At 45.7% G+C, this 27,246-nt stretch overlaps 1 protein-coding gene across 1 annotated transcript in view; it reads left to right on the plus strand.

Moving 5' to 3' along the window:
• Positions 1-27,246, plus strand: part of LOC126523708 (probable 4-coumarate--CoA ligase 2) — a 350,149-nt gene that overhangs the window by 124,198 nt on the left and 198,705 nt on the right. The window contains exon 5 of the mRNA XM_055066815.1: positions 14,646-14,848. Within this exon, the coding sequence (XP_054922790.1) occupies positions 14,646-14,848 (203 nt within the window). The remainder of the gene's footprint in view (positions 1-14,645; positions 14,849-27,246) is intronic.

Here is a 27,246-nt window from a genome sequence, read left to right on the forward strand (position 1 = left end):
GCCAAAATATCGTGAATATAATGTTCCACATTTTTAAGACTGAGAAGTACTCTTCTCATGAGTTTCGTAATAACTGCAGCGGCTGTCCTTAGTCCACATGGTATGTACTTGAATTGAAACAGCCCATTTATACTTGAAATTCCGTCTTTTTTTTTATGTCTTCTCCATGGGTATTTGCCAGTACCCCTTCGCTAATTCAAGCTTTGAAAATTACTTTTTTCTTGCCATCTTTGCAAAAACACCGTCCACTCTTAGTATTGGCTCAGAATCGGACACTAATTCGCTGTTTAACCTCCTAAAGTCTACACAAAGCCTATTAGAGCCATTTGGTTTTCTTACAATGACCAGAGATCCGTTGTAAGCTGATGTAGACCTCTCAATCATGCCTTGAGGTACCCTTTCGTCAACTTCCCTCTCAATAGGCTCTTGAACCAATAGTTGCACTGGGTATTGTTTGACGTACACTGGTGTGTCCGTGGTGCATTTTAACTTGCACTCAGTAACATTTGGTCTTGCTGGGAGGTCCTAGAACAATTCGTCATACTTGCGTAATAATGATTTTAACTCTGCTGCTTCTTCTCCGTCTGGACATGGATTAATGACTGTTTTTTCTAACCCCATAGTTTTCTTGTAGTGGTAGGTGGTGTACTTCCTAGTCGTCTTTCTCTTCTGTGACTACCATGCTGACAATTTCGGATTCTTGCGAATTCTTTCTTCTTGGATTCTTGGATTCTATCTTCATATTTCTTTAACATGCTGATGTAAAAATTTTTTTAGAATTGTTCACCAGGAGCTCGTAATCCATCTCGTTCTTTTTCTGGGTTACCTCAAATGGCCCCTTCCACTGCATCAACAGTTTGTTTCCATCACTGGCTAGAAGGATAAGTGCTTTGTCTCCTGAATTGAGGCGTCTTGTCACTGCCTTCTTTTTATAATAGGATTTATATTGTTCTTTGGCTTCATCCAAACTCCGATGTGCTAACTTGCACGTTTATTCCAGCTTATCTACAAGTTCCAACACGTAGGTGTATGCCGTTTTGACTTCAGTGTCGAGTCCTTCATTTGCCCATACCTCCTTGAGGATAATTAACGGACCCCTAACCGTGCGTCCATATAGCATCTCGAAAGGTGAAAAATTCAGGCTTGCTTGTGGCACTTCTCTGTATACAAACAATAATGCTGGTAGGTAACGGTCCCAATCCATAGGTCTTTCTTGACACATCTTCTTTCTTATGTTCTTCAATGTGCCATTAAATCTTTCTACCAGGTCGTTCGCCATAGGATGATACGGCGCTGTGAGCAACTCCTTTATCGAGAGCAACCTGTTGAACTCCTTCATTAGGTCTGATGTGAAGTTGGATCCCCGGTCACTAAGAATTTCTCGGGGAAGACCATACCTCGGCAACATGAATTGAATCTATGCCTTTTAAGGCAATGGCTTCTGGGTATCTTGTCGCCATATAGACCATCGTGAGAACATAGTGATTTCCTTTTGCTGATACAGGCTTTATTGGTCCTACGATGTTTATCGCTACTCTGTGAAATGGCATATCAATGGTTGGCATATACCCAAGTGGAACTCGATTCACTCGTCCTTTTGGTATCGTCCGCTGGCAAGTGTCACAGGATTATTTATATCTCTTTACTTAGCTTTGTAGACCTGGCCAGAAAAATTATTCTGTGACCCTAGCCACCGTTTTCTTTTCTGACTTGGTACCCGACCATGATGCTTTCATGTCCCAAATTCTAGACCGTCCGTCGTAAGGGTTTATGAACCACCAACTGCATCACTTCTCTGCCCGAGGTGAACTTACACCTCCTGTACAACAATCTATTTTTCCTCTGGAATTAGAAAATGGTTCTTCCTCTTTTATTTGTCGTTCACTCTCCTTGCTGTTCAAAACAGACTTGTAGGAAACCATCCTTTCTTTGCATTTCCGTAAATTCTGTTGGCGTCACCGCATGTACATCGGTTGTAGGTACCTTCAGTGCCGCCAATGTTCGCTGTGTACTTGATCTTGTAGCTAGCACCGACGAAACTGCTGGACTATCCTCCGTAGTCTTAATTTTTTGTGTGGCCATGTTAGGATCGTGCTCTTGCTGTTTTCCTTTCGCTTTTCGCGTTGTCGGTGCAGCTGTTCTTCCACTTGATATCAGGGCCATCCACGCTTTTTAGCTCTGGTAGATTGCCCAATATTAAATCATATAGCGGCTTATCTACGCACATCCCTATCAGCCATCCGAAGTCGTAGGGAGTAGAAACTTGAATTCTGGCCTCCGATAAATGCTTAACTGTGCTGTCGACCAGGATAACCAAGGCTGTTTATCCAATTAGTTCTTGCACCCAGACTAAACTCCGTCTCACCAAGGCCGTGTTGGTTCCACTATCTCGAATAACCGAGACTCGTATTCCGTTGATGTCTCCGTCAACTGCAGGAAGCCGCAGTCATAGTCTCGTCTCCTCGAACGCTCCGAGCTTGTTATAAGAGACCATGGTTTTCGACGCATCACTGTATCCTGGGTATCCTTGGTCGATTCTTGCGATGATGCTACCTATCCACCATTTAGGGAAACCACGCCTGCTGCCTTTTCTCGGCTCTGTAGTATGCAGTCTTCTGTGCGGTGTCCTCGTCTCTTGCAGTGTTGGCAAATGATATGCGCCTGTGGTTGGTTCCCTCCTACACGACAATCTACTGCACGATGACCGACGCGTTTGCACAAGAAACATCTAAATACCTTAGGTACCATGGATGTCATGGCTACAATTAGTACATGACCGGGGTAGTTGGAGAAGTATGGGAGAGGCCTTTGACCTGCAGTGGGCGTCCCCACGCTGATAATGATGATGATGACCTTAGGTACCGCACCTTGCCTAACTTGGATTACATCATTGTCTCTTTTATGAGTTTCTTCTTTGTTTTTACCTAAAATTTTCAATCCTTGCACTTCCAGAAATTGGTCTGCAGATTCAGCAAAGTCATCTAGACGTTTTAGTGAACGTTCTTTAAGAAAAACATTGAGTTTTGGGTTACAACAAGTCAAGAACTGCTTAATCACAATGCGCTCCCTGACTCCTTCATACGTCTTCTCTGTGTTTGCCATTTCTATCCATCTATCAAAATAATTTGTCAAGCGGCAAGCAAACTGTTTACCAGTCTCTGATAGTTCTGATTTACTATTCCAAAATTTCTCACAGAATCCTTCTGCAGTTAGCCTGAATCTATGCAGTAATGCTTTCTTGACTTTGTCTTAGTCCATTGACTCAGGTGTTGGAATTCTTCCGAACACGTTCAACGCTTCTCCAACTAAACACGAACTAAGCGCTGTCGGCCACTCAGATCGCTCCCAGCCTTGTCCCAAAGCAATTCTTTCGAAATGATGCAGAGAAGCATCAAGTGATCTCTCTTATCGTTAAATGGAGCCATTAACTTTCGTGGACAAATTGTCCTTATTCTTTGTGCCTCCATTTCTGAAGAAATAGACGATCTGTCCGTGTCACCTCTTCCGATAGACACATCGGCCAAACGCAACTTTAACAACAAAATTTCTTTTTCCGCTTCGCGTGCTTCTCGAGCTTCTTGTTGCGCTCGATCAAAAAGGCTAAGCGATTCTTCGTGGCTTAGTCCCAGAGAATTGGCTATCCCCAACAGCTTCTCATAATCCATGTACCTGCGAAGTGGGAGACCGAGTATTAAGGAAATATATCCTGGGACGCTCGCCAATATTTTGTCACGGTCTCAGGTTGGTAAACACGACGCAAGGAACGTTTGAGTTAGGAAAAGCCTTTATGGGGCATGAGCATAAGAAAAATACATATATCCAGAAAGCACGCGTTGCCAACTATAACATCGGGAAACCATATACAAAGCTAGTTAATTGAACATATTATCTTAAGTCCTTGCACACGACGTATTATGAAGTTGAAAGTATTTACATAAAGTCTATCAACGTGGCCGTCGTCGTTGGGCCCGTCGATTCGTCGTAGACACGACGTCGCTGTGTCCGACCGTCGTTCTGTCCACGGTTGGCCTGGTCATGAGGTCAAGAGGGTGGAGTGACCTAGGCACCTGGATCGCCCGGTCAACTCCGCAAACTGCTGATCGTAGCCGCAGAAAATCCGCGAAGCGGCGCCGTCAGCTTATAGCTGCGGCTTCCGGTGGGAGGTCCACTCAGCTCGTGGGTCGTGGCCGCGGCAGCTGAAGAACTGCTTCCACTGGGTTGCCGCCGTCTCCGCGATCCACCCGTCCTGTTCGGCCTCCAGCCCCTTCTCCCGCCTTCGTCCCAGAGCGTAGCTGGGCCGCTTTCTTCGGCTGCGTGTCCCTTCTCCCATCGGCCACGTAGCTGCGCGTGCACTTTTGCGTTTCTTCTTCTGCTTTTATATTGTATTCTTCATACTCGTGCGCTCTTATTTTCTATCTTCTTTTTTCTTTATTTTTGCCACCGACCCCTCGTGCCTTCTTGTTTTCTTCTTATCGTCTCCTTTTTCTTCTTGCTTTCTTCCTTTATTTGCTCATGACATTGACTAAAGCCCAGTATTTCCCTTTTTCTATTAGAGGTTATTTTGGTAAATATTTCATATAATACTGGGTGTAAGCTAATTGGTGTATAATTTTTAAGTTCTTTAACGTCTCCCTTTTTGTGGATTAGTATAATGTTTGCATTCTACCGGTTTTCTGGGACTCTTGCAGTCGATAGACACTTCGTATAGAGAGCCGCCAGTTTTCCTAGCATTATGTTTCCTCCATCTTTGATTAGGTGGACCGTTATTCCATCCTCTCCTGCCACTTTTCCCCGTTTCATGCAAGGCCCTGCTGGCCTCATCTCGAGTTATAGGAGGTGTTTATGAATACTGTTCATTACTGTTTTTAATGGAGGTATCCTGACTCCTCTGCGTATTGTACAGGTCAGTATAGAAGACTTCCGCTTCCTTTTACTATATCTTCGAGACTGCTGATGATATTACCCTGTTTATCTTTCAAAGCAAACATCTTGCTTTGTACTATGCCGAGTTTCCTTCTCACTGATTCCAGGCTGCGTCCAATTTTTACGGCTTCTTCAGTATTTCTCACGTTATAATTTCTAATAACACTTATTTTCGCTATGCTGTTCAGTTTTGGCAGTTCTGCGAATTCTATCTTATCTCTTGAGTTGCACACTTTCATTCTATGTCGTTTCTTTATTAGTTCGGAGAGCTGGCCTACTGATTGCCACGGCGCCTTGCCTCCCACTTCAATTGCTGCTTCTGAAGGCAGCCTTGTTACGGTTTCATCCATTACCTCTATGTCATCATCATCATCATCTCTCTGTTTTAGGGCTGGATATTTGTTTGCAAGCACCAGCTTAAACTTGTCTCATTTTACCCTTACTGCCTCTAAGTTGACCTTTCTTTTCTTGACCAATTTTACTCTTTTCCTGTCCAAATAGAGGTGAATCCTAGCCCTCACTAACTTATAATCACTGCACTTTACCCTACCTATCACTTCTATGCTGGGATTGGCAGAAAGTATGAAATCAGTTTCGTTTCTTGTTTAGTCCATTGGGGCTTTTCTAGATCCACTTTTTGTTGCTACGTTTCCTGAAAAAAGTTTTCATTATTGTCAGCTTATTCCTTTCTGCGAATTCTACCAGCATCTCTCCTCTAGCGTTTCTAGAATCGACGCCGTAGTTGCCAATTGCCTGTGACACCCGATTGCTTTCCCCCCACTGTTGCATTGATGTCACCCGCTACTACAGTATACGAGTTTGCATTTTTCTTATCGCTAATTGAACATCTTTATACAACTAATCTATTTGCTCATCGTCGTGACTACATGTTGGAGCTGAGGCTTGTACTACCTTTAATCTATACCTCTTACTAAGTTTGATCACGACTACTACTACCCTCTAGTTAATGCTGTAGAATTCGTCAATGTTGCCCGCTATGTCCTCATGGATTAGCAATCCTGCCCCGCATTGCTTCTTATCAGGGAAACCTCAATAACAGAGGACATGGCTGTTATTTAGCAATGTGTAAGCCTCACCAGTACTTATCTCACTAAGGCCGATAATATCCCAAAGAATGTCTGATAGTTCCACAAAGAGTCCTGCTAAGCTAGCCTCACTCGAGAGGGTTCAGGTGTTAAACGTTGCAAGGGTCAGTTTCCATTGGTGGCCTGTCTGGACCAAAGATTCTTAGCACCCTCTGCTGCGTTACAGACGCTCTCGGCATCATTCGCCGATGTCAGGCGTCACACAGTCGGCAGATTTACTGCACTGGAGACAAAAAAAAAAAAAACGGAAGAGGGGGGGGGGGAAGTATTTGAACTTCCGACTACCGCAACCGAGCATTTGACCAAGCTCAGTAAGATAATCCCGCAGGCAGCAAGGCAGTACGGGCCAGAACGCCCTCCTTGCCTAAGAGATGCGCTGACTTGTCCGCCCTTTGCAGGTGCAGATCTTCGGAATTTGTCTACGTTATATTTTCTAGTCACTGGAAAGCATGTGCAAGGTATGTCGGTAGTGTATTTGCAAAGCCCTTTTCGTAAAGATTTCGTGTTGCACGATATAATGACAATTTTCGGTGGCCCTAACCTCTTGTTTCCCGAATCTCACGCATGCACGTGGACTTGAACGAGCCTAGGTACACGATATATTTTCGCTGAATTTGAACAGAACTTTACACTTTTGTGTAAAATAAAAGAACTAAACGTTTTCAGCGCTTACCGAGAAGCCCCAAGTCGCGTCTGCTTGTCCCTTGGCATATGCAAGCTAGCCCGCCTGGGTAGCTATTCGGAATGGTCAGTCGCGCCGCCGTATCAATACCGCTATGAGCCTCGCACCAAGCAGGCGGCCTTGACAGCTCCCAGTGGTGTCTTAAGCCTTTCTGCAAATACGGCCCCTGGTCAAAAAATATCGCATGAAATATTCGCTACAGGATGAGGCATGTGTCTGCTGCAGCAAAAACGTGTGAACGCCTAAGTCCATCGTAACGAAATGACAATGTATTATCAAGTTGTATTGACTGTGAAGGACCACACCGAAACAAAACGGTGCATCCCGAATGGACGTTTATTGGGCGAACTTACGACCAGAAGAACAGGTGATTCTCAAAGCAAAACGATAGCAGCGAGCTATGGTCTATGGTCATCAAAATCTGATCCACAGGTCAAGCACGTCAGCTATTTATGCACGACTCCTCGCCCATTCTAGCGAAATCGCTAGTGCTCGTGGAAATTCGAGACTGCACACCACCACTGGCTTCGCGGACGTTATCTGATTGGACACAGCTCCTTCGCTCTAATATTGGCGACAGCATTCCAGAATGCTCCGGTACATGGAGTAACATAAACACGAGTGCCGACTCACATGCTTGTGTCCCGGCGAGCGAATTGTGGTTCAAGTCATGCATGGCGCAGTTACTTGTTACCAGGGCAGCGTGGCTGCGTCTCACTGCATCGCCTGCAGCAGCTCGTCTGTGGCAAGGCAAAGTGCACTTTATATTTGTTGTCCAATTGTTTGTTTCAGAAGAAGCGATCGGTGAAAAAAGTTTGTTGACGAGACAGCACGTGGCGCGGTGTGTGCGCGCGCGGTATGACCACTTGTCGGCTGCTGAAGATATTTCCTCGCATTTAAATGCATAGAAATTTGCCACTGTCGTGGTAGCAGCTGTTAAACAATCCAAGTGTGAACGTCTGTATCTTTTTTACTGAAGTTACGATTGGTTATACTATACTAAATGAAAGGCTCTAAACGATTGACTCACATTTGTGCATAGTCCATGTCTCACCGAGAAAAAAAAATATGCAGTATGGCTTTGCTTACGTGCGCGTGTTTTCATATCTTCTCTCTATTAGTTACCCGCAATTCACGGAATGCTTGTTCGGCCTTTGTCACGGCATGCTTCAATCGCCGTGTTATAAATTATGTGAGTCCTTCGATCAGGCTAACATCTACAGCTGCAATTAACGCTTTTATGCGTGTTTACTACACACTAAGCCAGTTCTTTCAGCGAGTGGTGGCAGCAGTGTCCAAAAATAATAGTAAGGGCTTACTGCAGGCCCTCAAAAACGAAAGCACACTTTTGTGTTTGGCTGGAACTTTTCTTAAAGCTACTGTAATGATGTACAAGTCATGGTCGCGACGACAGCTGCATACTAGCAGTCAGTGCACAAAGCACTCGTATTGACCTTTATTTACGTCAGCTCATTGCCCGCAAGCACCATCAAAGCTAAAATGGCGTCGCTGCTCTGCTCAAATGATGCCCTGTAATTGTAACCTTATTGGCCGCTCGCAGAACGGCAACGAGTAACTTCGCCAATGCAAGAGATGAAAAACGCTTAAAGCGACGATGACGGCAAAAGGACGCCATCCGGTGATTTCAAATTTTGGTAACTGAAGAAATACGTTCTTTCTCGACTTGATCACTACATAGCACGCACATGTGGCGTCATAATCGCAGTGTGCATGGTGCCAGATGTTGAAAGGCAGATCGGGTATGCAGTTGAAAGGGCACTGCTTGCAGTAAACAGGGAAGTTTGGGTGTTAGCTTAGCGAATGAATTTTACGACCATTGATATCAACCGAGAAGTGCACCGAGCATGCCGCGAAGGCGTTTTTGCGCGTGACGGGATACATTTTAGCGACGTTGTAGCAACGCCAGTTAAACGCGGATTCGGGGCACGAGCAGTAGATTTGATAGGCGGGCTGCAGACCATCAGGAAGGAAGTATTGAAATAAGCGACGCACCAGCAAAAATCAGAATTAGACGCCACGAAGAGATGCACAAAGCAAAAAAGCGGAGACGCTAGAATTGTTCACATAATGATGGAGACAAAATGGCTCCAAGTTCAAAGGTAACATAATGACGAAGCGATTAGCGCGTACGCCTTGACCGAAACGCATCTACGAGATTTTGAGCAGCCGCCTGTTATTGACCACTTTCCACCGGAGGGGCGAGATAGAATTATGGGCAAGGAAAGGTGAAGGCGTCGGCTTGCCAATGAGGCGAGACATGAACTGGAAAAGGGTAAAACATACATGTAATCCGCATTTATTAATTAGGTGCACATGGGAAGGCAAACAGACGAGGCTTGGAGTTGCTTACTTGTGGAAAGGTAGTGATATCAGAGAAAAACAAAATTCATTGATTGCGTAAGAAGCCATATTACTGAGTTGGAGAAATCGGGCCAGATGATATTACGGGTAATATAAATGCGCACATGGACGACCTAGGCGGATATACTGATTACAATGGCGATACCCTGCTGGATGAACAGAACCTTATACCAGTTAACACGGACAATAAGTGTCAAGGAGAGGTGACGTGACAGTGCGGAAACAGGAAGTCATGTACAGACTGCGGCATATTCTCAGAAACGGTCTACGAATCACTACACCATATGATGATACATTAACACGGAAAAGACAGCTTGGGTATAGATGCTAAACGTTAACAAAGTTGGGACAGATACTAGCAGGAATCAATGGCATCGGAATTTCTAAAATCGAATGACGAGGTAGTAACAGAGATGGCAAAAAACATAGATAAGAAAATGGAGGTGTTTCCCATAATAGTCTGGGAATATAACGAAATGGTAGAAGGGTTGCAGAAGGAGATAAGACATACAAGGAAAGAAAAAACAGTTGGATTGGAAAGATGAAACTACATAAGTGGGGGAACAAGAAAACAAAGCAAGTTTTAGAGAAGCGCAAGTAGGCGTCTGGTGTTCATCATCGAGTACAGTTGGGATTACACGAAGAAGAGGTGCCCCGTAGATTGAACAAATACTGAGAAAAGGGGGGCGAGTGAGCACCCGCGAGAAAATAATAAATGCGCAAGTGAACTTGGGGGGCGCAGCACTCGCGAAAAATACAAGCGCGCACGAAAATGATTCTAGAAGCAAGTAAGATCACTCGGAGCTCCAACTAATATTTATTAGTTTTTTATATAAATCAATAAATATTTATTTATTTATATTAAAATGTGGAATGAATTACCGAATAATATGGTACAAGAAATGCTATGAGTGATCTTGAGGTTGGTCTTGATAAGTATTTCGCTCACACTGTATAGCTTATATTTGTTCCTTGCATGTAGCTGTGTGTTTTGTTTTTCTACGAATGCTCTATGTATTACAAATGTTCTCCTACAAATGATCTTCAATGTTTGTTCTATGTACAATTCAATTACTGACCCTCCCTGTAACGACCCTCAAGTGATGGTTAACAGTATGACTAAATAAATAAAATAAATAAATAAATAATTCGCAAACGGCTTACAGGAATGACGACGGTAAGATCTTCGAAGGAGAAGACGCGTTGCGGCACATCAGAGACATCTCCAGGAATAACTTCCGCACGAAAGAAGGCGTAGTTGAGACCCAAATATATCCAGCAACAACAAGACCCAGCCTCAGAATTCGAAACATTGCATAGATATATTTTCCTGAAAGAAAGCGGAAAAAAGTGTGCCTGATAACACAGCCACAGGACCCGATGAAATCCCAATGCAGCTAATCAAGAACATCGGTCCAAAGAGCAGGGCACTGCTTACTAGTGCCACTGAACAATTGGTTAATATGAAGAAAGTTCAGGTTGGTGGTCTGTAAGCTGTGTCAACCTCATCTACAAAGGCAAAGGTGATAACGATCGGACGAGCTCGTACAGGCCAGTTGCAGTAACGTTGGTGATACATAGAATGGCAATGCAAGCGATTAGGTTATAACTGTCGAAGTGGATGGAGAATAGTGATTTATTACAGAATGGGTTCGGACCAGGCAGACGCTTAAGCGATAATATGTCTGTGCTAACTCAGTGCATAGAGATCTCAGTATCTCAGAATAGACCTTTATGGATAGCATCAATATATACTAAGGTAGCTTATCAGTACATAGAGAGGCAATTGTTATGGATATTCTCAAGCACAAAGGCATAAATGGCAATTTCGTGGAGCTGCTAGGGGAGATATATAGAGATAACCGGGTACGAATTGTATGGGAAGGGAGAAAATTAAATGAAGTGGTGGAAATTCACCAAGTACTGAAGCAAGGATGTCCTTTATTTCCATTATTGTTCACGTTTTAAGTGCCTACAAAGGCGACTGAAAAACAGTAACTTAAAGTTTGATTAAACCTACGGGCGTAATGAAGAAATAGTGCATCAGAAGATCCTCACACTGGTATGCGGACGACACTGTGCTACTAGCGGACAATAAAGGTGATATACAGGGGCATGGGAATATGTATGGCAACGCAGCGGCAAATCTAGGGCTAAATATTACTACAGTGACATACTGGATTATGATATTTAATGAAAAGACGAGTAATTACGCGGTTTCAATTGAAGAACAAGCCATACCCATATCGAAGCAATATTAATACCTCAGCGTATACAGAAACGAAGAAAAGACTTACTCCCGCACCCATCAAGTTTAGCTTAAAATAAAGAGGAAGCGGAATGCAGCAATAACGAAACATAAAGCCTTCTGGCGTCCCATCAAATATGATTTGTTGCGTGAAATAAGGAAAGGAGCAATGGCGTAAACTCAACAAGTGATATCCAAATCGAAATATTAAATATACCTCAGCGTATAGATAAACGAAGGAAAGGCTTACTTAAGCAGCCACCAAATAATCTGAAAATAAAGGGGAAGCGGAATGGAGCAATTACAACCTTTTTGTGTCACAGAAATATGATATGGTACGTGGAATATGGAAAAGATTAATGGTACCAACGCTACCGTTCGCAAATTCCATTCCTTGCTTAAAATTCGGCATGTTCTCAGGGCTGTAAGTTGATTAAAGATGCGTAGCCCGGTTGCCTTTGGGAGCCCACAGAAAAACAACAAATGAGGCAGTGCAGGTTGACGTGCATTGAGACTCGCTTGAAGTCCGAGAAGCGCAGAGCAAAATGAGTTTGGAAGAAAGGACATGGACCAAAATAAACGCACGGCTAAAGTGCACAAGTATATGTACCTGAAATGAGTGTATACAGAATGGAGGAACAGGCAAAGAAAGTTGGCAGCCAACTACAGGGTAATTGATGGAGCAAATAGACTACCAAGAAAGAAAGTGAGAGAAACATAGACAGTGAATTGAATGGAAAGAATGGTAATAAAGAAGTCCATGCACATTTTCTAGACTGAGAAACAAATTAGAGGAAACAAGCTGTACTATAACACGACAGGAAGTGCCTTGCTATTTGAGGTTCCAGCTGGTCGCCTCAATACAAAAACCTAGCGGAACAAATATTGGTAACTAGATAACGTATGTGCATGCTGCAGCAAAAATCTGGAGACCACTCAGTACATCCTAATGTAATGTGAAGGGATTCCATCTGTGAGACCCATGGCCAACGTACACCATCAAGAAGCATATAAAATCTACGGGAGCATCAACCGGTCAGCAGTCGAGATAAGGAAGAGACGTGTAGAGTGTTGGTGGAAAAAAATCAGGGAAGAGATTGATACCACCGGATCCATTACAGACAAAGGGAGTGGTATAAGGTAGATGGAAATGTTTTGAGGAAGAGAGAAAAAGATTACGTAGATTTATTCAAAAAAGCTAGCACGAAAATCATGTATAGCATATCTGAGCAACTCAAGCAAGCTAGTTGTCTATTTGTCACCACGCCGTTTCAACAGCGGTGCCAATAAACCATCTTAATCGTCAGCAACAAATCCTAGGAAAGGAATGTATCGAGGGGAGTGCCTTGGAAAGCCGCGAGAAGATGAAATGTGGGAGCTGAATGGAGGCAGAGAGCATGGTGTAAAACTGGGTCTCTTTTATCGCAAGGAGATTAGTTGGCTGCGCCAAATCCATTTCAAGGTAGGAGAGTCGGTGCTCCTGCATGTTTTACTCCGTGGTGCGGTGCAGAATGGAGGGGTTTGCGTTGTGCGACAAATTTGTAACAGCGCTTAGGTACAGAAAAGTGGTCATCCAAAGAATAATGTGCAGATGTCAATATTGACCAACTAAGACTCGTAGGAAACTGTCGCTTTGCAGAAGCGCTAAGATCCAAAGCAGATGGAAGCACGAAACAGTCGAGATAAGCAATATACACTGAGAGTATTTCTGGGGAAATGCAGGGAAGAGATTGATAGAATTGGAGTCGTTAGAAGATTAGGTTAGAGTAGAATATGGAGACAGCGGCTTTAATGAAGCGAAGAAAATCAAGGCTTAGGCAAAAAGCTAGACTGCCATATATGTAGTGAATCCTCATTAGCTCAAGCACGCTAGGTATCTCTGCAAAACTACCCTTTTCAAACGGGATGCCACTAAATCATCATCATTATCATGCTTATATTCACACGCGTCCCAATTTTTCTGTGCCAGTAACCGTTTCTCACCGGATAACAAATATTAAAGGTTATCGCCGAGCGCGAGACCCGTCTTTCTGTATTGTAAGTTACTCGAATGTTATCGCTGCTTCTATCTATTGTCTATGTTGCTGCTGAACCTTGTGCATGCAAATCGCGGGCTCGATGGTAATAGTGTTGTACATTGTACATGCGCGCGAGCACAAAACATCACGCTAGGCTCTACGCGCACGCGTCTGATCCGTGGGTAAGATTTTCGACGACGAACGATTGCTCTCGCCGCTCCGTCGCGCTCCGAGTGTGCGTACTTCAGAGCGCTGCTCTTCGGCGCCCGCGTCGAGCGTCCTTCCTCGGCGCGAACGAGCACCGCGAAGGATGAATGCGAACGTGGAGCGCAGCGGGAGATGAAAGAATTGAGCCCGAGGACGAAAGTGCAGGAAGAGGCTGCAGTGAAAGCTTCGGGCGGAAAGTGGCGGAGAAGAGTATGGCGAAAGGGCGAACATGAAAGCAGAGTACTTGTTATGTGACAGTGTGCGCGCCGCGAATTTTGTCGTACTTCCTGAAATCCACGCCCTTTCGCTGGAACCTTCGAGGAGTCATGTGTAAAAGCCGACGCACCTGACTCGCAATTGAGATTTCGACTGTCGCCGACTGCTCGCCGCTATCGTTGTATTTGAGTGTGACTCGTTCTGCTAGGTACAAGTAGGTCTAATAAAGTGATAAACTGGTAACTCATAGTTTTGACACTGTGTCACTCTTCACTGCGACTAGCACGTGGCAATTGCACCATAATACAAAATGGGGTCAGCCAGTTGTTTCTGAACAACCGGTGGAAGTGCTTCGTCTGCCGCAGCTGCTAAACGAGCTGCCCGAGCAGAGGCTGACTGGCGCCGGCGTCAGAATCCAGAGGTGCGCGCCGCCGACGCGCAAGGTAAGCGCCGTCGCCGAAAATAAACGGTTGTCAGTAACTGTACGTACATACATGTCTTTCTCATGTACTTTGCTTCAATATATCGGGAAATAAAAACACGCGTAGAACTGCGTCAAATTTTGCATTAGGGAGTATCGTAATCATTGGTAATTTTTTTTCTCGTTCCAAACTAGTTTTCGTCACCATAAAAAAATCAGTTTTCGTAGACTCGCGTTTGTCCCAATGTCTGGTTCTACACCGCCACTACATTATGACAATATGCTGACATTAAATTATATTCTATTTCCTTTTCTAGCTAAGAGAAGCTGGAACATTTTGAGGGGAACAACTATATTCAACCATGTGTCAGCAGAGTCATGTAGTGGACTGCGTAGTTCTAGGAAACTTCATTTAGTACAATATTGCTTTTCTCTTTTGCAGGCCCGTTTTGTGCTAGGCGAGGCACCGGGCTTCATTTCCATTCTGAGCTTTGCGCTGATCGATCCGAAGCAGTTTCGCGAGGTTCCTGTTCCCGACCCCAAGAACACTATTGCGGGCCTGAGCTACACATCGGGCACTACTGGTCTGCCCAAGGGCGTCGAGGTCACGCACTTCTCCTTTGTGGCTAACATGGTGCAGTCCAAGTAAGCTCTACGGAAATTGTGGTCGTTCTTTTAACAACAAATATTTGATCTCGCATCGCCTGCATCACGAAATGAGACATCAGAGGAGTAAATTCAGATGGGGGCCGTGAACCCATTTCCAGATTCCACGAAGAAGGAGCCATCTTCGAAGGTCTTCTGAGACAATGCACTTGCAAAGAGGATCAACTGCTTATTCTTGGCTGTTACACTTTGAACAGGGCAGCTCTTGGTCCTAAATGTCCCAGAGATGCTCTCATCAACGTTCCATGAAGTGCAGTGTAGGTGCGACGACAAGTCGAAGGCGCTGTTATTCGAATATCCCGGTTATAGCGGATATTCGAGTTGACATTCAGCGAAAAATATCGAGCTGGGCAGGCCGGAGCTAACGCTTCCTATTTTTCTCGGGCCCTACTCCGACGCGGACGATTCAAATACATGTAAAATGCAAGAACACTATTCCGAGACCATGCCACATTATTTGGAATCAGTTTTCCGCTATTTCAATGATATCAGAGATGTTAACGTGTTGTGGTGCAGCTTCAAAGACGTAGTCTTTCACGGCGAGGGCAGTTATGTCCAGCTAAAAAAGAAGCGTATCAATAAGGAGTATTCTTGGATAACATGACATATGAGTGAGTTCAAGCTCAAAGTTAAACACCGTTGCCAACGCGGTGATATCTGTCCGCCTTCTAGTCTATTGCGCACTTTTCAAAAAAAAAAAAAAAAGAAGCAAGCAAGAAATGAACGCAGGAAGAGAACAATACCTTTTTTTTTTACGTTACTTTTCCTTCATATTAGAGAACCGTAAAAACTTTGTGGTTATTTACTGAAAAAGAACTATATTATAGAGATAAAGACATCGGGTCTAAGCATTGTTCATCGTTGTACGATTTCTAAGAAGAATTGAACGCATTTTCAGTCGGTTTTTATGACGACGCCGTTACGGAACACTTGCCAGCGTATTCCCTTCGTAATACAGGGCCTTAAGTGAATCTAAATGAAGACGGTGTCCTTTACCTTCAGGGTAAACCTCATATAAAGAAATCACCAGGGGCGGAATGCACTAAACTGCGCCGTTCGCACGCAGTTTCTTAGCCAAAAAGCTTCCAGGCTAAGATAAGGGTTCAACCAAAGTGGCTGCGCCCCTTACTTGAGCGCCGTGTGAGAGCGAGAAGGAAGCAAAACTCCGATTATCCGACAATGAAAGAAGAAACGCGGTCAACTGATAACGTCATTGCAGATCTTGCAGATCGTGCGTCTGTAGTTGAGGCTACCGTCTTAGAGGAAGAAATTGCAACAAGAGCGGACACTCCCATAGAGCCCAGTGGCGGATTTGACTGTAGCGCACCAAGCGGATGGTATTAACACCTTCCGGTTTCAGTTTAGGGCGCGCATGTTTTGAACGCCAGTTTGTACACGCCACGCCTGCTCCGGCGATCGGCGCGGCATTTTGTTTTTTTCGCTTTTACTGCTGAATTACGCACGGCCTTGGCGCGGAATTGTTTTATTATTTAGTAAAAATGATTGCGAACGATCTTTACAAGCCTCCACCGAATATGTGTCACGTGCAATTTCACAAAAAAAAAAAAAACGCACGACGTCTTCTGCAATAATGAAATGTTCATTTTTTTCTATATAAATGCTCGTTCCGCGCTTCTTCTGCATTCATCCAAAGTTGTGGCACCAGGTAAGCAGCAGTCGTTGCTGTACGAAGCTCAACCGGATGCCACCAGCTGAAAAAATGTAAATTACAAGCATGTGTCATTTTGGTGTATTGACCTAAGAGGAATAATAATGTAAAAGCGAAACGTGTGTAAGTGGTGAATGAGCGGCATTACCGATAAAATCATCTTTACATACACTTCGTAGCAAATAGACTCCCCCCAAACTATGCCATAAAATCTGAAGGAAACATCCGATTTCCAAGCATCCCTCCCTGCCCAGGCATTATTTCTTGCACTTTAAGAGCACAAATACACGGGTGTCTGCGCGTTTCCAAAACATCTTGGCCTCAGTCAACGCGATGGTACGCCAAGTACACAGAGGTGGCTACAACACAGTCCTCAGCCAGACCATGTTACACGCTCGTAGAATGGCTTCTAGTCGCACTCAAGGCAGTCTCGTGGGTGAAAAGCCTCTTTTCCAGTCGCTCAGAAGACAAATGTCAAGTTCTTGAGCTCCTCGGAGTTATCTTTTGCGCGTCCTGGCGGCGCAAGCAACACACTCCCGTGTTATCGCTCGTCGCATTTTTGAAAGCGTGAGTACGGAAATAAGGTATACGTTATTGCATGGCCATAAAAAGCGTCACAAACTTGTCCCACTAATATTCAGTACACGCAAACTAACTCACCACGGCCGGCTTGCTTTTTTTGCTAACAGCTTCACAACCCCAGGTGCGTCGAGGATGCCTCAAAAGTGTCCCAAAAAGGTACCAAAATAATTAGAATAATGTTTGGGTCAGAGAATGCGTCACGAACGTCTCCCAGTAAGATTTAGCACACGCGAAACTAATTGCGGCACACAGCCGAGCTGCTTTTCGCTAACTGCGCCACTACGTCGAGGGCGGCCACTGTGCTTGAAAAGTACCCCTAAAAGTACCGAAATTAGTTACAATAATGTCTGTGGCCCGAGAAAGCGCCAACACTTGTCCCGGTAAGATTCAGTACACGCGAAACTGCGTCACACGGCCGAGCGGCTTTTCGTCACAAAGCCAGGTGCTGCGAGCGTGCCCAAAAGCTACCGAAATAAGTTATAATAATTCTTGGGCTCATAGAAAGTGTCGCAAACATCTTTCAGTACGAGTAATTAACTCAAATTAACTAGGCTCGAAGGCGGAGCTGTTTCTCGAAAACTGCGTCATTATACAGGTTCAGTATAGTGCAGTAAGCCTAAATGTGCTTGAAGTGTGTCGAAGACTGTCAAACAAAATTCCTCACCCTGATGTAGTCCAGTAGTGCAACGGTGCCATGTCGAAATGCCGACGGAACACAAGAGAACGCCGGGAGCCCGAAAAACGGGCTACATCCGGGTCGCCGAGCACGCCATACGACGGCTCGCCATACAGACGGGTCGCCGAGCACGCGAGCTTGACATGGCAGCCGGCCTCGCTCGCTCCTGTGGCATGTCTGGCGCGTGACGTATGCACGCGCGTATGGTGTGCCGCTAGCTTGTTGCTAGGCAACGCAAAATAAGTCGGAAAGTATAAGTTCATTCACCCTGAAAACTTTGTTAGTTTTAGTGGGAGAGAATAAAAAAAAATAAAACGTTGTCTGTAAGTTCATATCACATTCTTTTTTTTCTGATGCTCGCGTCAACTAATGGATGGAGTTGCCACGAGGCGTGACGTGTTGCCAGTTTTCGCCGATTGTCCCCTGCTGTGGAATTCGTTTCTCTGTGCTCCCGTCTTCTTGGAGAGCTTCCTTTCCCGGGCGTCTAGCTGCAGTGCCGACAAACCAAACTGCGCTCGCCCGTTCACCACACTGCCCAAGGAATGGTACTGGCCACGTTACGAAGCGGCCAAATGTTTCTATCTGAATCCAAATGAGGGACAGGTAAAAATTACAAAATTACATAAATGTAGTTCGTACTGCCTCATGTGAAGGCCAGCAGCACCCACGTGTCCATCGGGATGTTATGTGACCGCACTGCCCACGGCTGCAGGTAGATGGCAGCTTCACCCTCGGCAGCTGTCTAAGATGCTGGTTGACAATGTCGTCAAGTGGCAAGCGCAGACGAAACGCGCGCTGACTCAGGATCCCTTTCAAGGGCACAGAGACCTGTGAAAGCTGCCATGAAGTCGTATGAAGGAAGCCGTGGCTACCGACACTGCCAAATTTACGACGAAAAGAAATTGGCTACGTAGCATCCGTACGTGCAAGTTTCGTGGCATATCACACATTTATATCGTATCAGCTTTTACAACTTCTCTTTGGCTTCTCTTCAACTTATAAAACAGCGATGATGCTTGCGCAAGGTCATGTGTTAGTTTTGCCGCTTCGGGTGGCCGCATTCCCACAGATACGAAATGCAGAAAGGCGCGAGCAGAGCAGTTTTGAAGCTTGTTAATGAACCATACATTGGTGACGTCAAGCATGGAGTCCCTAATTACGGTGTCCGTTATAAGCTAAACTATACCTCATATAATTCAATGCTAATCAGCCAACTTCACCACAATCAACCGCGCCAATGTTTTCATTAATTTACCATCTTCATAAGAACACCCGTAGAAGTGCAAGTCAGAATACAACGCAAGACGGGACGGCAAAGCACGTAACGGTTCAACATTCTTCCAGCTCGCTTGGTTTCAAATCATTCCAAGTCATCGATATTGCTACTGGATACCGGCTGTGTTCCAGATGATTGGAAGTCTGGCCATATCACACCCATATTTAAATCTGGTGAGCCCTCATGTCCAAGCATTTACCGCCCGATTTCACTGACATCAGTTTGTTGTAAACCCCTTGAGCATCTAATTTACTCCCACATTATGGGTCAGCTTAATGCAAATAATCTGTTATTCAAAAGTCAGCATAGCTTCAGATACAAACGGTCTTGCCAAATGCAGTTGTTCGAACTAACCACTGACCTACATGACTCTTTCCACAATTTGCTTTATACTGACGCATTATTTATTGAATTCTCGACAGCCTTCGATCGTGTTCCCCAAAAATGGCTAATCATGAAAATAAACAGCCTTAAGTTAGATGAGAAAACTACCCAGTGGATTAACGAGTTTTTATCTGGTCGCTCTCAATCAGTAACTATTAATAACAACCAATCTACTTTTTGCCGCGTTAGGTCAGGGGTACCTCAAGGGTCAGTGTTAGGCCCGTTATTATTCCTAACAAATATTAACGACATAGCTACGAATGTAACTTCAACAATACGGCTGTTTGCCGGTGATTGTGTAATTTATAGACAGATAACCACCCCTGATGATGTTGCAATATTACAAAAAAATTAACCACACTAGCTGAGTGGTGTCGCGTATGGAAGATGGAAATTAATGCAGATAAAACTAAGGTAATGACATTTTCTTCCAAGCTAAGCTTTCCGTCTAATGTATACACTCTACGCAATTGCATACTCGAACGAACCTCTTCCTTTAAATATGTGGGCTTATTTCTTACATCTGATTTAAGCAGGGCCATGCATGTTGAGCATATTACTAACAAGGCAATAAAAAGCTTGGCTTTTTAAAGCGTGGTCTGCATCTTGCAAACAGTGACACAAGACTTCGTGCATCCATCTCCCTTATCAGAACAACGCTCGATTACGCCTCAAATATTTGGAACCCTCACACAGCTAACCTTTCTGATTGCATCGCATCAATTCCAAATAAGGCTGCCCGCTTTAGTTTGCGCTCCTACTCCCCATAACAGAGTGTCTCTGCGTTAAAGCAGACCCTTAGTCTTCCGGATCTTGGCACACGACGGAAATATTTCCGTTTTTTTTTCACTCCCTTTACTATAGCACTTCATCTTTTTCACCTGCTCCCATCTTACCCGCCCATTATCTGCCCACCCGCAATGACCACGTATGCAAAGTGTCTCCCATATTTGCTAGGACGAAAAAATTCCAAAATTCCCATTTGGTCTTATCACTGAGTGAATGGAACGCCCTGCCCCAAGATATTGTAACAATCACTGATCCGCCTGCCTTCCAATCAGCCCTGCGCACATCTTTAAATGTATAAAATGTTCAGCTATCGCTTCTTGACTGGCCTGTGTTTTATATATGTATAAATTTTTAAATATACATTTTCCCCACACCCACCTGCCACTTTTGCCTTGTTGAAAGTGCCATGTACAGCAAATGAGAATTGTACCATGTACTCTCACGCCAATTTCTTGTCGCTTTTTTATTCTCTTTTTTCTTTTCTTTTTACAAAGTGTTTCTTTTACCGAAATCTGTGCTTGATTGTTGCCTTCAGTCATTTTTATTACGTTGAAATATCATGTGTGAATTGTATCCCCCCCTATGTAATGCCTCTTGGGGCCTTTAGGGTATTGAAAATAAATAAATAAATAAATAAATAAATACATAAATAAATAAATACAATTTAATGTCTCTAATGCCGATATAGTACCACGCCAAGTTGGCGATGCTTGTATTCTAGCGGCAGCAGACGTCTTTCTGCAAATATGTGTAGACGACATCGCACTATGAAGCGAGCTACGGCAAGATTCCGGATAGATGTTGCTTGTTTAAAACATTATCAGCCTCTTTTTATATCCACATCAGGACGAATACCAGCACTCTCCTATTAACCCTCTCCTTCGCCAGCTGATTGCAACTGCCTGCCAATTTCCAAGCTTCATCACCCCACCGGATTTTCTCCCGTCCTCGCCTGCGCTGCCCTTCTCTAGGCAAACATTCTGTTACGCCAATGGCCCACTGGTTATCGACCGTAAGCATGACGTGGCCTGCCCAAACCCATTGTATTCTCTTAATGCCGACTGGAATATTCGCTACTCAGTTTGCTCTCTGAAGCACACCGCTCTCTTCCTCTCTCCTAACGTTACATCTAATATTTTTCGTTTCATCACGCGGTCCTTAACATGTTTTTGAGCTTCTTCGTTAACCTGCAAGTTTCTTCCCCATATATTAGTACCCGTAAAAGCCAATGATATTAAACTTTTCAACAATAGCGGTAATATCTCCGTCATGATTTGTAATGCCTGCCGTATGCGCTCCCACTCATTTTGAAGCAAAGCTTTCTTTGCGTCTGCTCCCGACTTTCCGGGGGCTGCTGCTGTGGTCTTGCTTGCGCTCGCCGCGGGGTTTCTTGCGGCACAAGCACATGGCGCTTGCTGGCAACGAAATGACTCAACGGCAACCAGAGGCCTCGCACTGGGCGCTCACGGGAAGACTACAAATGAACCTGTGCAGGATGATATGGGCTGCACTTGTTTTGAAGTGAGGGGAGCTCGTAGTAAAATTGAGTATGAACAACGACTGAGGAATATGGAAGAAATTAAATGGTCTAAGAGAGTTTTCAGGTACTCGTATAGGAAAGACATTGGTTCACAGTGGAGGAAAAGAACTAGGAAGCTTACCAGTAAATTTGCGGCCTGTAGGGTGGGCAACAGAGAACGTCCAGCGGAAAGTCAGAGAGGCTGAATTAATCTCGTCGGTGGCGGCAATGGAAAAGAAACCTGCCATGAGTAACTACTTAAGAGGAAAAACGAAATCAGGAACAATACAGTTCATGATAACTCGAAGGGACGCTCATTACTTTTCGAAGCGAGATCAGGAAGCCGTAGAACAAGCGCTTATAAAGCGAGATATAAGAAGGAAGAAGAAGCGTGGGCTTGCTGCGGTAAAGCTAGGGAAACGATGGAGCATGTTTTAGTATAATGTGAAGACATCTGCCCAGCGGTCGATTTAGGCATCTATGGCCTCCTTGAAGCCTTTGGGTTAAGCAAGAGCAGGCCGAAAGTAAACATGTCCGCAATAGAAATTGAAAAGAGGTGACTGTACTATTGGTGGAATTAGGGAAACGACAAACAACGGAGGCGTACATAAACAAAGTTTACATTAGGGGTTCAGAACGTTTGGTTACGGAAATTCATCGTGGTTTTTTTTTCATTCCTTCTGTTCTTTTCTTAGGATAGCTAGGACACAAAAAATATAATAACGAGCTTGGTGGCGAAACCCACCACCCGGTTCCGAAGGGCGCGCTCATAGCATCCATCCAACCATCCAGCCATCCCTAAGGTCCCTTGATAAAAGAAGTTTTCAGAGTAGCGCCAGCCTGTCTCTCCTGTTTTAACCTGCTCTTCGACAGTGTACGGAAGCGCCCCCAAGAAAGTTCGAAACTAATCAGGCCATACAAAGAAGTGAGAACGCTCTTTATTTACTATTACATCAACTATATGTACTTCTTGTATAACAGCTTTATTTTACACACAGAGTAAGCTTTCGTTTGGTTTCTAGTACAAAGTATATTATATAAGGAAGCATAATCTGTGCAGTCTAGCTGTCAACACTTTGCAAGTTGTATTTCAAACCGCTAGCCATGGTGTCTCGCATGCTGCCCCGTAGGTGCCCGCTTCAATCGAAATTCGCGCTCGTTACTTGCGCTGCACTCCGACGGCAAGAAATAAGATGGCTCGAGCCGTCGCCTAGTCTCGCCTCATGCTCAGAACAGGACATTAGGCGTGTGTTGTCGTTATTTAGATCAGCCCTTTGTTTTGACGATCTTAGGACTACACAGACGATATTGAAATATAAAAAATTCGCAGTTCCGCCCGAAAGGCGCAGCACCGATTGCGATAGCAAATTAGTATATAGCTGTGTAGAGTAAGGATAGTAGTTTTATCGGCCATACAAAGTTTTAAGCCTTCGCAGACAAACTAAATTAACAATGATATTATATGTTAGCGTCACTCAACAAGGAAACAGACAGAAGCAGACACACATTGAGAGACTCAAGAAGGAAACAGACAGAAGCAGACACACAGAGACAATGCTCTCTATGTGTGTCTGTTTCTTTCTACGACCTTGTTCAGTCGCTCTTGCACATTCTACCATGAATCCAAACCAGCTAGCCCGTCAACATGTTTTAGCTAAATTGACCAGAACGGTTTCACACGCGTACAGGTAAACATGAAACAATCTCGCTCGATGAGCGCGGGAACTCGCTATGAAAATTCTGAAGTTAGAAATTGCGGCAGCAGCCGCGAGCCAATTTACAGTCGTGCATCTGTCGCTTCAATGGGAATGAAACGCCGAAAGCACAGCGCATACGAAGCTACTGACATTACGCGCACTCTACAAACACCGGAGATCTCTTTGAAGATGAGGCCTGCGAAGGCGCGCCTTTTGATCACGTCGCCAATCGCTTTCTAGACTCACGAACGCCGGCAACGCGTCCCTACGGCATCCGCCAAAGGCGTCTACTACGGCCTCCGCGATTCGCCTGGCCAACACCGTAGTAGACGCCATGGTTGTGGATGGATGGATGGAGGGAAGACTTTATTCATCGGCAGAAGATTGGGAGACGGTGGCTTGTTGGTCGGACTAGGCGACCGGGAGCCCCTGGCTCTTGGCGACCCCTTTGGCTGTTCGACGGCCCGGAGTTGTACTTCCGGGTCGGAGTTGAGCAGCACGGCCTCCCACTGCTCGGAAGTAAGGAGCTGACCCAGTTCTGGAGGTGGCGGGTCCTCCTGACACTTCCAAAGTATGTGATCTAATGTAGTTCTATGGCCACAACGAATGCAGGAGGGAGTGTACTGACCTGGATATATGTGAAAGTATACTGCCGGGTTGGCGTAGGAATAGTTCTGTAATCGGCGCCATATGATTTCCTAGGTCTTGGTTAAGGTCTTGTGAGGGGGTAAGTAGAGCTGCCTGTTAAGGCGATAGTGGTACGTTATATCGTGAAACGAGACCTGCGTGTCCCTCGCAGACCTCAGGCCAACGGCGTCCACGGCCCGGCCGACGAATTTTCGGGTGCTGGTGTGGGCTGCCTCATTTCCTGGGTTGGAGGAATGGGCTGGTACCCAGATCAGTTCAATCTCTCGGAGGGGACATGCGCTGTGACCAAGGAGGTGGAGGGTGGTGGGGGACACGTGGCCCTTCGGAAAGTTGCGTATCGCGGCTTTCGAGTCATTGAATATCATACCAACGATGGTGCTAGCTATCACTAGAACGATCGCAGCTTCCTACGCCGTTTCGAGGGAGGTTGAATATATGGTTGCAGCCGCGATAGAGGTGCCGGTCCCAGTTACCGCTGCGAGCGCGAACGCATCGTATGTAGGGTGTTCGGCTGCATCGACATAGACGGCTTGGAGTACTGGCCGTATTTGGCGTGGAGGGCACGTGCTCGTGCCGTACGGCGACCGTTATGATATATGGGGTGCATATTCTTTAGAAAGGGTTTATTTCTAACGCGTTGTGAATGTGTGGTAGGAGTTGAACGGGGTAGGGGTGTGAGTACTCAAAGCCCATGTTAAAGCGGTGGAGGATAGCCCTCCCCAATCGAGTGCGGCTTAGGCGATTGTAGTGGGAGGTGAGGTGGTCCTCGCACAATTCGGGGAGAATGTTGTGGATTTCTAAAGCGAGTAATTTCGCTGTGGATGTTGTCGGTGGGAGCCGCAGTTGTCTTCGCTCTGTACCGCTCTGTACGGAGCGGCAGCCTAGCAGCCGCCGGAGTATTGCGCCGGAGAAGAACGCCCCTCCTCGCTCCCCTGACCCCCTGCCTCGCGCGCGACAGGAGAGGGCACGTACCCGTGCGTGTTTCAACAAATGCTAATAGTTACAGCGGGCCGTGGGGGTTTTGACGGCGCTCGAAGTTTCTGCGCGGGCGCGAGTAAGAGCGGGCGCGAGAGAGAAAATCCGTGGGCTTTTGCTCCTTCAATATATGACTCAGCCTAGGCACTACGGAGGAGGTTTCTTAGCGCGCTGTATACGTATGTCCCCTAGATATGCCAGCATTGCGGATTGCGGTCGAGTTCATGCGCTCCACCGCTGGCTGCCCGCGCGGTGAGGCAGTGGGCGTGGACGCCGCTTGGCGATTGCTGTGTCTGAAGGGGCAATGTTCTGACTGGTGTTGTATAAGTCGCGGGTGCCTTTTTTCGTTGCGACGATAAATTGGATTTTTTTACGAGTACTGCTCCAGGAGGGCACATGTAACCGGCAAACGGAGGCATCAGGAGGGCACATGAGGTATTAATAAAGCAGGCGGCGCAGGGTCTCTGGGGCACCCAAGCGGTAATGAGGGGATCAAAGTTGAAAGCAAGGCGGTCCGTGGGTTGGGGCCGCGGAGGCCGTAGCGTGCCAGGGGATGTTCGTATAAAAAATTGGCTCTGGGCGTGGCACTTGCGGAGACAACGGACGCTTACGCGCATGCGCTAGTAAGAGCGGGTGCGAGAGAGGAAATGTGGGGACTTTTGCTCCTTTAATATGTGTCTGCCTAGGCACAACGGAAGAGATTTCTTAGCGCGTGTTGTATGCGTTTGTCCTCTAGTTTGTTTACGCTCCGCGTAAGCGTTCGTCGTCTCTACAATTACCACGCCCCGCTGTACCTACTAGAAATCGCAAATACGCGACCCGGTAAACGTGGCACGGCAACCGTGCACTTGCTGGCGTGCTCATGTGGGCGCTAACGTGTCGGTGATGGCGTTCGCCGCGCGTCGCACTTCCGCGAGCTATAAACGATCCATGCGGTTCGAGCTTTACACGTTTGCCGCGATGCGATTTGCCGTGTGAAGCAATGGTAACGCTCAACTACGGAGCACGGAACATTTAGGAGTGGAAACTCCGGTGTTTGCCGCGACCAAAAAAGGTCACAAGCCCGCGGGGCAAACATCGTGTTGGCGGCAACTGGCGGCCAAGAAAGAGATTATCTCCGTTTCGTTTGCTAAAGTGGGCGGTCGCGCATGTTTAACTCCGCTTCGTTTGCTAAAGTGGGCGGTCGCGCATGTTTAACTCCGCTTCGTTTGCTAAAGTGGGCGGTCGCGCATGTTGCCCCCCTTCCGGCCGCGCGTCTGGCACAAGTTCTGAGTCACGCGCGCATCTTTAGCGCTTGCAGCCAGGACAAGGATTGCTGGTACGCTTAGAAGCACCAATCGTATCGCAGTAGCGCAATAGTAGTAGCGCAGTAGAAAGTAAAACGCATTCCTTTCGATGACCGCTATAATAAGATGATCTGTAACTTCCGGTTATACGCGGCGCTACTTGACACCTAGGCGATGAGTTTGATTGGATGGGTGTAAGTGCTGCGGGCATTTGCCAAAGGCAAACATGCCTTCAATTTCGTTGAGTATGTGACCAGGCTGATTTTGCTCAAGCTCATGAGCCTCACATGCTATGTGAACATCGCTGACGTTCACCGCCGTTGATGTTCTTCGCTTGTCGTATAAACTGATTCTTGATCCTTTAACGGTAGGATTACTGATATTTGATGACGCTTCCCGGAAGGCCTGCTTCTGTTTCGGGCATTTCAAATGCTGAAGACAGAAGAAAGATACAGGACAAGCCTCTGGACGTAGTCCAGGCTTTTTCCTGCTGGTCCATGGTTATTTCGCCTCTAAACTCACCGTATTATTTATCCAGTCTCATCATGTTGCTCGTGAAGTGATTCTCGCAGACATAATCTCGACGTGACCTGACGGCCATCCCCAGGAATTGCCGCATCTTATGTTTGCACACGTTCAGGATTATTCGAGGCGTTGAAGAAGCTCATATTTTCCCTAAAAGACTTTTCCCGGTTTTGCAGTTTTTAACGATACACCTGCGTCCCATCTTAGCCTAGCAAGTTCCGAAGAAAGGCATTTGCGCGTACCAGCGCTGTTAGTATTACGACCCTCTAACAGGCACCGACAAGAACTATTGCTGTTTGTCTTAAGGGTGCACAAATACAACCTTACGGCGTGCCCGCCGAAGCGAAGGTC

Source organism: Dermacentor andersoni, chromosome 6 (genome assembly GCF_023375885.2).
Source record: "Dermacentor andersoni chromosome 6, qqDerAnde1_hic_scaffold, whole genome shotgun sequence".
NCBI lineage: Eukaryota > Metazoa > Arthropoda > Arachnida > Ixodida > Ixodidae > Dermacentor > Dermacentor andersoni.